The following is a 12,640-nucleotide window of genomic DNA, read 5'->3' as shown; positions in this document are numbered from 1 at the left end:
GTAAGTTACTAGTTAGATCATGGCTCTGCAGTAAGGGACTACTCTGCAGTAAGTTACTAGTTAGATCATGGCCAGGACTACTCTGCAGTAAGTTACTAGTTAGATCATGGCCGGGACTACTCTGCAGTAAGTTACTAGTTAGATCATGGCCGGGACTACTCTGCAGTAAGTTACTAGTTAGATCATGGCCAGGACTACTCTGCAGTAAGTTACTAGTTAGATCATGGCCAGGACTACTCTGCAGTAAGTTACTAGTTTGATCATGGCCAGGACTACTCTGCAGTAAGTTACTAGTTAGATCATGGCCAGGACTACTCTGCAGTAAGTTACTAGTTAGATCATGGCCAGGACTACTCTGCAGTAAGTAACTTAGCTATTTATCATTTCTTACACCTTTACGATAGCAAACAGACTATCTGCAAATTGTGGGAGTCTTTTGAGTAACGCTAACAGATTGATAATTGTTCGTTTTGAGTTCAAGTACGAAAATCTGAGTTAATGGATTTCAAATTGCTGAATGTTAACTTGCTGAACACTGACAGCTGTAGCCTACTAGTTACCCCACATTAGCTAAACATTCGTATACTGTAACTTACTGCACTGTATATGAGTGTATTACTAGCACATATGTAAACATAATGTTAGGAACCGATCTCTCTTATCTGATTAACTGTCTGTTAATGTTAGGCCTTTGGCTCCATTGACTGACACAGCGACTCAACTTTCGTAAAAGTTGATTAGGAAATCTAAACCCGATGCTAAACTTTAAAACTTACTTCAAATACGAGGCTTTCGTCAACCGCGAAAAGAGCTTGTGGAGCTGTGGAAATATTCTCTCTTCTGTATGTTCTTCTTATTCTTCTGTATCTCGCCACCAACGTTAATATTCTCTCATCCTCGATTTGAAAAATGTGCCCCCGAACGTCAACATAAAATGCTTCTTTCAGCAAAATGTGAAATGAGATGTCAATCAGCATCAAAGTGCCAGTAGCGAATGAAATGTTGGGGTGGCACCCGGGGTGGCCAATCAGATGTCAGGGGTGTCCAGTGCCCCCCCGGACACCCCTCTGGCTCTGCATATGTGCGGGTGAGAAGAGATTAGGGGTGAGGGGAACGGTGTGTTCATGTGTGGGTTTGAGTTTGTTCTATCATTCACAAGCCAATATTCACTATGTTATGCAGAGGGCGTTCTCTTTTAGTTATTTTATGCTTCTCCACATCTTCCATCACGGACATGCCTTTTACTCAGATGGCCCGTAGGTGGCCCCGTAAGTCATCCATGTTGCCTCACTGTCAAGATGAGGCTTTATAGAGAAATGACAACAGAGGTGTTACATTTAGGAATTTACAAAAAAGTCCCCTGATTTTATAGTTCAACCAATTAAAACAGATTATTATTTGTGGTTCAAGAGAATAAGAACCCATATCTGTAAACCTACTGCTTATAGTAGGAATTTGTCAAATTCCGCTGTATTGCACACTGTATGGTCCACATAATTGGTAGCAACGTTGTATTTTCACCTGTAGAACCTTAAATATTGTTTGTTCGGCTCATATAGTTTTGATTGGTCCAATTCATACTAAAGGTTTCAATCATGTCCATGTTGCTAGGCAGGCCTTCATGTTGCTTTTCATCTTCAGGTGTGGCTCCATTGAATCCATGGGGCCCAGTCCATCAAACTCACCCACCACATGCCCATCTGACATGCCTCAATCTCCAAACAGGTACAGCCATCAGAGGGCGCCAAACTCAGCTCCTTGAGGCCACTCAATGCTGCTTTTGTCATCTGTTATATTGAGAAGGATATTGAACTTGCTGAAAATACAAGGTTTGATCTGTGCTTCTCTGTGAAAAGTATCATGTCAGCTCTGTAGAAGACATTGCTGATATCTCTATCCCACACTACTGTATTAAATGTATAGATCAATATACTGTACTAGATGTGAATCTGAGGAATCTAAAAGCATCAATCCCTCAGTTCTTCATTCACTATCACTGGACCATATATCCACTGGACCATACTTCATTTGCCACTGCGGTCATTCAGTTTGTGCTGCTCAGTGGTCAGTGTTGTAGCCTGAACTGGGTTCTCCCCTGCAGGTCGGTGAGCGGTAAGAAGCTGTGCTCCAGTTGCGGTCACCCTTTGGGAAAAGGGGCAGCCATGATTATTGAGACCCTCGGCCTTTACTTCCACATCCAGTGCTTTAAGGTCAGTGTCACTCAGGCAGACTGTGTTAAGTCAGAACCCTTTCACCACACCACCACAGTTAGTATGAGGCTGCGTTAGGTCAGAACCCTTTCACCACACCACCACAGTTAGTATGAGGCTGCGTTAGGTCAGAACCCTTTCACCACACCACCACAGTTAGTATGAGGCTGCGTTAGGTCAGAACCCTTTCACCACACCACCACAGTTAGTATGAGGCTGCGTTAGGTCAGAACCCTTTCACCACACCACCACAGTTAGTATGAGGCTGCGTTAGGTCAGAACCCTTTCACCACAATGCCGCAGTTAGTAGCTGGCTGCATTAGATCAGAACCCTTTCACCACACCACCGCAGTTAGTAGCAGGCTTGCATTCGGTCAGAACCCTTTCACCACATCACCACAGTTAGTAGCAGGTGATAGGCCTGAACCCTTTCGCCACAACACCACAGTTAGTAGCAGGCTACGTTAGGTCAGAACCCTTTCACCACAACACCACAGTTAGTACCAGGCTGCGTTAGGTCAGAACCCTTTCACCACAACACCACAGTTAGTACCAGGCTGCATTAGGTCAGAACCCTTTCACCACACCACCACAGTTAGTACCCGGCTGCGTTAGGTCAGAACCCTTTCACCACAACACCACAGTTAGTACCAGGCTGCGTTAGGTCAGAACCCTTTCACCACAACACCACAGTTAGTACCAGGCTGCGTTAGGTCAGAACCCTTTCACCACACCACCACAGTTAGTAGCAGGCTGCGTTAGGTCAGAACCCTTTCACCACACCACCACAGTTAGTAGCAGGCTGCGTTAGGTCAGAACCCTTTCACCACACCACCACAGTTAGTACCAGGCTGCGTTAGGTCAGAACCCTTTCACCACAACACTACAGTTAGTACCAGGCTGCGTTAGGTCAGAACCCTTTCACCACAACACTACAGTTAGTAGCAGGCTGCGTTAGGTCAGAACCCTTTCACCACACCACCAAAGTTAGTACCAGGCTGAGTTAGGTCAGAACCCTTTCACCACACCACCACAGTTAGTACCAGGCTTGAGTTAGGTCAGAACCCTTTCACCACACCACCACTGTTAGTACCAGGCTGCGTTAGGTCAGAACCCTTTCCCCACACCACCACAGTTAGTACCAGGCTGTGTTAGATCAGAACCCTTTCACCACAACACCACACCCATCCACAGTTATTATCTACAGGACTGTAACTAATGTAACTGATGATGAATTCCAATCCAAGCCCTAGACACAACCTCCAAGAAACTCCTTGTTGATCTTCAAAGATTGTATAGGCCACAGGAGGTTGGTCACACCTTAATTGGGGAGGACAGGCTTGTTGGTAATGACTGGAGCGGAATAAGTGAAATGATATCAAAACATGGTTTCCTTGTGTCCATTCCAGCCGTTATTATGAGCCGTCCTCCCCTCAGCAGCCTCCACTGGTATAAGATTTAAGTAACCTAATGTAGCATGGGTTAAAGAAACACCTGAAACTAGATCCCCTACTTACTGGTCTTGACAAGAAGAAAAAACTATATGGAGGTTGTCTTCCGCACTGTTCAACCAATCCAGTAAATGTGGAGGAGGAGTTAAGATGGAGTGTTCCCTTGTTCATTTCCAAAAGCGGAAGTCGCGTCAGACTCTCTTTCCATTTCCCCTGAAAACCAGAACATCCGGTGGTTCGGGACTCAGAGGCTAAGGTGTAAGCAATATGGCAGATTTCCCACCCGACCAATCAGAAGGCAAGGTGAAGGAATTACCATATTGCTTAAACCTTTCCAATCCTCTCTGATTAACACACTCACCAATGTCAGATCAGTGATTACTACAAGGAAGGAAGGAAAGAATTATGCATTTTCAAAGTATTCAAACAAAGCATATGTCTTACACTATGTATACAAAATTATATGGACAGCCCTTCAAATTAGTGGATTCCCCGAGGATGGCACCTTTCCAACAAGTCAGGTCGTCAAATTTCTGCCCTGCTAGAGCTCCCCTGGTTAACTGTAAATGCGAAGTGGAAACATTTAGGCGCAAAAACGGCTCAGCCGCGAGGTGGTAGGCCACACAAGCTCACAGAACGGGACCGTTGAGTGCTGAAGCGCAAAGTGTGTAAAAAATATTCTGTCCTCTGTTGCAACACTCACTACCGAGTTACAAACTGCCTCTGGAACAACGTCAGCACAAGAACTGTTCGTCGGGAGCTCCATGAAATGGGTTTCCATGGCCGAGCAGCCGCACACAAGCCTCGGTTAGCCATGCACAATGCCAAGCGTCGGCTGGAGTGGTGTAAAGCTCGCTGCCATTGGACTGCGGAGCAGTGAAAACAAGTTCTCTGTAGTGATGAATCACGGTTCACCATCTGGCAGTCTGACAGACAAATCTGGGTTTGGCGGATGCACGAATGCGTAGTGCCAATTCTACAGTTTGAGGAAGAATAATGGTCTGGGGCTGTTTTTCATGGTTCGGGCTAGGCCCCTTAGTTCCAGTGAAGCAAAATGTTAGCGCTACAGCATACAATGACATTCCAGACAATTCTGTGCTTCCAACTTTGTGGCAACAGTTTGGGGAAAGCCCTTTCCTGTTTCAGCATGACAATTCCCCCGTGCACAAAGCGAGGTCCATACATAAACGGTTTGTCGAGATCAGTGTGGAGGAATTTGACTGGCATGCACAGACTCCTGACCTCAACCCCATTGAATACCTTTGGGATGAATTGGAACGCCCATAATTTTGGAATGAGATGTTCTACGAGCAGGTGTCCACATACTTTTGTTCATGTAGTGTACTTTTCTTCCTCCCTCTCCCTTCTCTCTCTCCCCTGTCACTCTTCCCCCTGCAGTGTGGGGTCTGTAAGGGACAGCTGGGTGACACCTCCACAGGGACAGACGTGAGGATCCGGAACGGCCTCCTCAACTGCCACCAGTGCTACATCCGCTCCCGCTGTGAGTCACACAAAATCACATCCCCGCATGCACACACACGGATACACATTTCTCTCTCACACACCTATACATTTGTCTCCCTCGCTTTCACATGATAAATAGCTACATCACACACTGATTAGTTCATTGCCCTTTTCACAGTTTTAATTTAACGGATATAAGAGTATTGGTGTACCCAATTGCCTCAAGAAATACATGTATTTTTCCTTAATCCCGTTAAATATGATAATCAACTATTAGAGAATTTACAGTTGTCCTTATTGTTTTGTTGCTCTATTTTCAGCAGCCGGCCAGCCAACCACATTGTGACAACGTTGGGTCAATGGAAAGCACACAGAGAAATTGTCTCCCTTCTTCCTACTTCTCCATATAATCAACATGTGTGGAATGTGTCTAGTCTGTCAATGCCTATGTGGGGATTTTCGCAATGTCTGCAAATCACATCCTATCGGGTTTATTGAAATGGTCCAAATAATGCCTGACATTGGAAAGTTGTGTGTACATAGAATATTAGTCTGACTGATCATAGTCAGCCTATTGATTCTATTGGCTCTGTATGATCACAGCTCAGAGGTTCTCACTTCCTCGTATCCATATGCACCCACAAGCCCTCGAGAGGATGGTGGCCATTTTGAATCTGAGCTCTGATACTGTAAATATGGTGTATACAGTATAACAGCCTCCATCACTTCAAATCAGTATAGGAAACTCATGAAAACATTAATGCAATGAAGTCCAACCAACAAATTTGGCACTTAGACAAAATATTTGTTTGTATAGTATACCCTTTATTTGAATTGGAATTATTCTCTGGTATCCAGGTTGTTAGATAGGCCTTATTAGTCTTTAGTTTGTAACTTAAGCTTCTAATTTGGTTGCTAGAGAAGTTTGTCATGATTTCCAATAAAAGTTTCAAGTAATAGAAGTGTATTCCATTTTGCCAACTTGAGATCTGTAGGAGTTTTTCTCGGTGGTCAACTAAAGGCTTAGAAAAGCCTGCTTTGTTCCTCCCGATTTTTACTTAAACCACAATTAACTCAAACTCTGGTTTAAATTCTGAAAGTTAAATTGTTTAGCTAACTATCTTCTTTCCAGGCAGCTCCAACACTGTCTTATCGTTTATTTCTTCCGTATTGCTTTAGTAGCCTACTGGATACAAAAAAATACTGTGCTGTCACTAGGCTATAGGCCTACATACATTACAGTAACTTTGCACGTCGGCCTGACAACGTTATCCTTTTCTCTCTTTCTTTGCTCAAAAAAAATGTCTGCTCACAAAGTTAGATGTACTTGATTTCAAAGCAATAACGCGAACTGATGCATGTAAACTGATTGTGGAGGTAACCAACCGTCATGGATTCATGCTACTGTACTAAACCATTCCGTAAACTCTTAACCGGTTCTCTTTAGGAATTTCAGGCTTGGAATGTCATGAAACGTGCCTTAGGTAAACAGGTGATTGCACACTCAAGGGAAAGGAACCCAAAGATGATGTCCACTTAAAGGAAAACTTCACCCAAAAACTGTATTTTGGTATTTATTTCATTAGTCCATTGATGATATAGTCTCAACTTGTTTATTGACAAGAAAAACATGATCAAGAATATCACTTAAAATACAGAAATCAGAAATAGGCATCATATAGGGATTATTTCTGTATTGTGTATGTTACATGTCTTTTACAACTTATTTGCTAACAAGCAAAACATTTTGAGACTATATCAACAATAGACTAATGAAACAAATGCCAAAGTTTCGTTTTTGGATGGAGTTTTCCTTTAAGTGTGATGGGGTAGGATGGGAGATTTTTGTCCAAAATCACCCCACCAATTTGATTAGTTGATATTCCCCTTTATTTTTTTACTCATGTCACAGTCTACCAAACCTTGTTTTCTCATGATTTCATGATTTGCAGTGTCTTTCCAGTTTCAAAACGGAATCTAAAATATATCTAGGATATATGGTTGACATATTTAATAGCAGCCTTTCCCAACAAAAAATAGGATGACCATTGATTTTTTATTTGATTGTGTATCCGAATGTTTTGACATTATAATGACTATATGGGCCTCTCTATGCCCTGTTGACAGTGATGACGATTTTGGTCAGCAATAGAAACCCATTTTCAACAACAAAAATATAAATTAAGCATACTTGTTGCGTTGTGAAATTATGGCTAAAATGTTCTTACCAGCAGGTGCACTTGATTAACATTTGGCTGCTAAAGACCAGTGCCAGCAGTTTGAACGCCAATTGTGAAATTATAGGCTACTATGGAGCAATTTCACTGCCAACAGAAATTGTATTTGAATTTAATAATTTCGAATTTGTTTTAGGATTTTGAATTTGATTGTAATACTTTTGAATTTGTAATCGTTGAATTCAGCTTTAGCTAATTGGGCTAACATAGTCTTGTGACATGTAGGAGACCTTGTTCAAACCCACTCAGTCACAAGAGCAAGATTTAATAGGGAGTGGAAAGGCTATCCTTAGAAGGGCTATGGCAGGACTATTCACCTATATTCTTATGGGGGCCAAATTGTGTTTTTTGTGACTCTCTTCTAACTCCGATTGTTGTCATCATAGAAGGGAACAGAAGGCTCCAGAGAGTCTTTGCTTTCAGGAATGGGGTCATGATAGCTCATAGCCAAGACGGTTCGAAAGTTGCCGCTAAATTCATAGGAAGAAAATAAATTCAACATGTCACGTTGGCTTCAGAAACTGCATGAAGTTTATGTTTTACAGAGTGAGCATTTGATTATCTGTTCTCTACCTTCCTGGTTGGCAAAGTACCAGGATGTTGTCTCAGGTTTTGAATCTGAATTTAGAGAGCTGAAGTTGAATATATGAAACTTTGATTCAATTGAAATGATTGTTTGTAAACTTGATTCACAGACAATGAATGCAATACTTACCATAAGTTACATTTATGAATTCAGTGATTCAATTCATTCATTACAAATTCAAAATAATGGAATTCAAATAAAAATGTCTGTTGGCACTGAAATCGCTCTATAGGTTACCAGTGGTGGATATAATGTATGTCCAAATGCTATCTTGAAATAAATCCATTGCCTACTCTGTCAGACATATGATCCATTCTCAACTTGTAGCTTACAACTTTCCCTGTTTCGTCTGAGTTTATTTTTCTGATATTGTCCTACCATATTTTTAGGCTTCAGATCTGATTGTCTTTTTACTTTTACTTAGGAAATTAATACATCTCAGCTGATACTCTGCAGGGGGGCGTCTTTGTGTCAGAAATATCGATACCGTCTTAGCTGGATGAATAGTTTGGGAATTATACTTTACGTCTAAGTTCTGTATTTATTGTAATATTCACCTGAACATTACCCGAAGAAATTAAATGTGATGTTCAAAAGCATTGGCTTTATAGCATACTGTATGTTTATAAATCAAATGTAACAAATGAATGAATGAGCTTGTCCGTGTCTTTCTGTTGTTAAAAGAAAATGAAATAATGTGGGGCACCTGCATGTAGTCAACTCGGCTCAATTCGGCCCTATGCCTTTTTGCTGCGACGAGGATGAAAGCAAAAAGGCAGTATTTTTGTCTGGATTTAGCCAGCTAAAGGCAGGCAGACAATGGGAAAGGCTAACCACGACTGTTTCGATGGGATTACTGCTGAACAGTCAGCCCTTTGTGAAAGTAACCCTGATCCCATAGCCTGCGTTCTGTCGCAAGCCGCTATCCATGGTGCTGAAGTAAATTACCTAAAAAGGTGTCTCGGTGTAGGTGACTTGTATAATAGAGGTACATAGTAATACATTATAGAATCCATGACAATACCTTTTAAACAATGTGATACACTTCTGAGAACCAAATCTGACATGGATTGGGGAATCAGAAGAGAATAGTAATTTGTGCGAATTTGGTTAACAGTTTTACATCTAATGCATGCAGAATGGTAGCTTAGCGCGTTTGTACCTTTTTGTCTAAAGATCAACAAAGACAAACATGACAAACAACTTTGATTATTTTTATCAACAACCATTTCAATGGTACACCTGGAAAACTATGTGCACATGTAGAAATATTTCCTTAAATATAAGCATTCATTACCTACATATAAATAACTTTCAAATCCTGGACAAAAATTGTTACATTATGCTCACAAAATGGGGGGAAATTATTATAAAATCGGACAAAAAAGACATGCAAATAATAGTGAAATAACACTGTTTGCATACATTCCCTTTTTTTTACCCAAAATAAATTCGCCAGTGGTAACTTTGTAAAACGTCAAAAAGACTTCGTGATTCTAAAGGGACTGGGGAGTATGTGCCTATGGTCAACTATAGGATAGATACAATAATACATATTAACACTATACAATTGAGCCACAAAAACACAGCTGTAGAAAGACTCACAATACAATTACATATTCCTGTTAACAGTGAACTTTTGTACTTTGTGCCTTTTTTGAAGAAATAAGGGTGTTCATTTGATGTCAACAATTGAAATAAACGAAATTCTTCACGAGCCCTGAAACAGTGGTGTATAGGCTACTTACACTTAGCAAGTTGCATCAGGAAATGAACAAAATAGTCTCTCGTTCGATAATCAACAGAGACATTCCATATATCGAAGATCTTCATTCAAGTCAGAATGTTGGCTACTTAAACAAAACAAGCAGTTGTACAGTGTCTGACATTTTGATGACATCTGGTCGTATGATGGGACACTGCTTATGACTCACAGCAGTTTGTGGTTACTTGAACCAGACCGCAATAAGTGCAGAATGACCATAATACTGGACGATAACCGAAAAGGATGGACTGAGGCAAAAAAATTAAAGTAGTCATCTTCATCTTTTTACAACTGCGGTTATGATAGGCCTATCAGTGTCCTTCAGTCTTTTTTGTAACATCCCTCATTTCACGACTCAACACTCCTCAGTCACCTGTTTGATTTTGTCAGTGGGTCTCCGCTGTATTAGAACATGCTGGTCTTTACTAATGTAGCTTTGGCTCCGTTCTGTCTTTGCAAAGAGGACAGTACGCTGGCGAACGGTCCACCCAATGAGTCCGGGATGGAAGTGATGGTACCTGGTGCAGAAGCCCAGCCTTGACTCGGTGTGTTTCCACACATGCCGGGAGCCACCGACGTCTTCACTTGGTCCACTTGTCCGTTTCCGCTGGAAACGTTGACCTGGCCACCGGTTGGACTGGGCCCACCGCAGTTAGAGGTTGGGACAGAGTTGGGCCCCGGTCCTCCCGTGCTGTCAGGGTCGGTAGATTTGGCCTCTTTACTGTCTTCTTCCCTAGAGTCCGACTTCTTCCCGGAGCCGTTCTTGGCAGCGGCAGCGGCAGCAGCGGCCGCGCGCTCTTGCTTACGGAATTTGGCGCGTCGGTTTTGGAACCACACCTAGAAAATGAAAAACGGGTTCATTAGACTAAATAGTCCTACTGTATGTGTAAATGACTGAAACTAGTCGTGCTGTCAATATTAGACATTGACCGTCGGAAAACAACTCTCGTGTAATTATTCACACATAATCAAACAACAGTGTAAGCCTATGAGTTCTGTATGGGCCTAATGTTTTTGAAAGTATTTTTAAACCATATAATTGTTTTAAAACCCCACAATATTAGTAGGGAACCTTGTTCTTAATGACTCGAGTTTGGAAAAGACGGTACACTTTGACGAGGTGATAGCATAGCCTACCTGCACTCTGGCTTCAGTCAAATCGATTTTGAGCGCCAGCTCTTCACGTGTGTAGATATCTGGATAGTGGGTCTCAGCAAAAACCCTCTCCAGCTCCTTGAGCTGTGCGCTGGTAAAAGTGGTCCGAATGCGCCTCTGCTTTCTTTTCTCGTTCAGTCCGCCATGATCCGTAAAGAGTTTGTAAGGAACTGTGGGAATAAAATGTAAACGTTAAACGTATTTGCAAAAGCTGTAGAGTAATATTAACAAAGTTGTCACATAAAAATCTATCCGAATTAAGAATGATTATGTTGGAAATCGAGTTATGATGTTATTATATTCTATAATATGTTAGAATACTTGTGGATTAGTGTTCAAATGAGACCAGCGGTGTACTGTAATGTGGTTAACTAATGATAAACACATTTTTGCTTTGATATTGGGGTTCAAGTTTGGAAACTTGTCATAATGTTGCCATCCGTACCGGTTGTTGCTACTGTAACTCCAATTATGTGTCAATAATGAGCTTAGATCTTTGGTTATCTAATTATTTGAAGCTTTATATCTCATCGCAAAGTAAATAAATTATGCCTATCATTTTGGCAGCTTAAGATAATGTTGTTGGCGGTTTGGGTGTGACTGGGATAGTGTAACCCCATAACTGAATTACCGCTTGCCTGCAATCGCTTCTAACGTGATAAATTCTTTCATTTGTGTAAGCAAATTTCGTTTGGTAAATACTAAACACATTTCCATTTTCAAATGCAATCAAGGCGTCCTATATACCCGGGTAGAGACCGGGGAGTGGTGAATAAAGTTGGCGGTTGCTTACCTGCGGCGTATGGGCTGCTTTGGTGGTCCCGCAGTGTCCCCAGACTGCAAGAACCCGGCGTAAGAGACGGGCAGCCGGAGGTAGCCCCAAACGTGGTCCTGATCGGATTGTACTGAAACCCACTGGCTTGACTGCACGAGCTGAAGTCCGCATAGGCTGATGCCAAACTCGATGTGTCCATCCCGGCCATACATGATTCGTAGGCAGAGGAATTTAGGTAAGAATACTCCATTTTATACATTTGAAAAGGCTCAGTGGATAAAGAAAGCAGCACTTCAAAGGGGAAAAAAATCGAAACCTCAAATTTGATTACAAAAACAATGATAATGACGCGAGATGAGATGGGGAGAATTGACTTGCTTGGATTTGACTGTTTTGGAAAGAGGCTAGACCGTGGGTAGATGTGCACTGCTCGGCGCCTGCTCCAAAACTGGCCTCCTTTATAGGAGCTTCGCCCTGTTTTATGAAAAGCCCTCTAAGAGCCGCCTAGCCTCAGGTCTCTAGAGCATATAGTCCTCATAATAAACTTGGCTCTTTCCTCTTGGACAATGGCAAAGCGTTTGGTCTTATTGCTAGCGCTTTTACATGACAATAACTCATCAGTCTATTGGGCTGGCACTGGGGGCCCGCACTGTCCAACCTCCCTATCATTGATCCCCTGCATCTCTAATTAGAATTTAATACCACACCATTATGCGCCAAGCCCCCCCCTCCCCGCGCGCCATCCACCCTCCTCTCTAACCACCGTCTTGCTCTTTAATTCAATCACACCACTTGGAAATAATGAAAGTTGGGTGACGATTCTCCCTGATCCAATTTTCCACAAGCTTTTAAGCCTTTTAACCAACAGTATACCTTAGGCAGAATTTCTGATAGTATTCCCTCTCTCTTTTTGCCTTTGCACTCTTTCTTGGCTTGAAGTGCGGATCATTACGCATGATGTAACATTATTACAGAAGGGTGGATTGTATTTAAAAAA

At 42.0% G+C, this 12,640-nt stretch overlaps 2 protein-coding genes across 2 annotated transcripts in view; one reads left to right on the top strand and one right to left on the bottom strand.

Moving 5' to 3' along the window:
- Window positions 1-8,600, top strand: part of LOC123993529 (LIM and calponin homology domains-containing protein 1-like) — a 151,688-nt gene extending 143,088 nt beyond the window's left edge. The window contains 4 exon segments of the mRNA XM_046295777.1: window positions 1,642-1,725; window positions 2,102-2,210; window positions 5,060-5,162; window positions 5,446-8,600. Of these exon segments, the coding sequence (XP_046151733.1) occupies window positions 1,642-1,725; window positions 2,102-2,210; window positions 5,060-5,162; window positions 5,446-5,471 (322 nt within the window). The 3' untranslated portion in view covers window positions 5,472-8,600.
- Window positions 8,601-9,148: 548 nt separating this feature from the next.
- On the bottom strand, window positions 9,149-12,346 carry LOC123994125 (paired mesoderm homeobox protein 2B-like). Its single transcript, XM_046296638.1, has 3 exons — window positions 11,662-12,346; window positions 10,851-11,038; window positions 9,149-10,550 (listed from the first exon to the last, which is right to left on the bottom strand). Exons 1-3 carry the CDS (start codon window positions 11,900-11,902, stop codon window positions 10,119-10,121), a joined length of 861 nt encoding a protein of 286 aa, XP_046152594.1. The 5' UTR covers window positions 11,903-12,346; the 3' UTR covers window positions 9,149-10,118.
- Between the last annotated feature and the right edge of the window lie 294 nt (window positions 12,347-12,640).

Source organism: Oncorhynchus gorbuscha, linkage group LG13 (genome assembly GCF_021184085.1).
Source record: "Oncorhynchus gorbuscha isolate QuinsamMale2020 ecotype Even-year linkage group LG13, OgorEven_v1.0, whole genome shotgun sequence".
Classification (NCBI taxonomy): domain Eukaryota; kingdom Metazoa; phylum Chordata; class Actinopteri; order Salmoniformes; family Salmonidae; genus Oncorhynchus; species Oncorhynchus gorbuscha.
The sequence above is the reverse complement of the archived record's forward strand: the minus strand, read 5'-3'. Positions and strand labels throughout refer to the sequence as shown.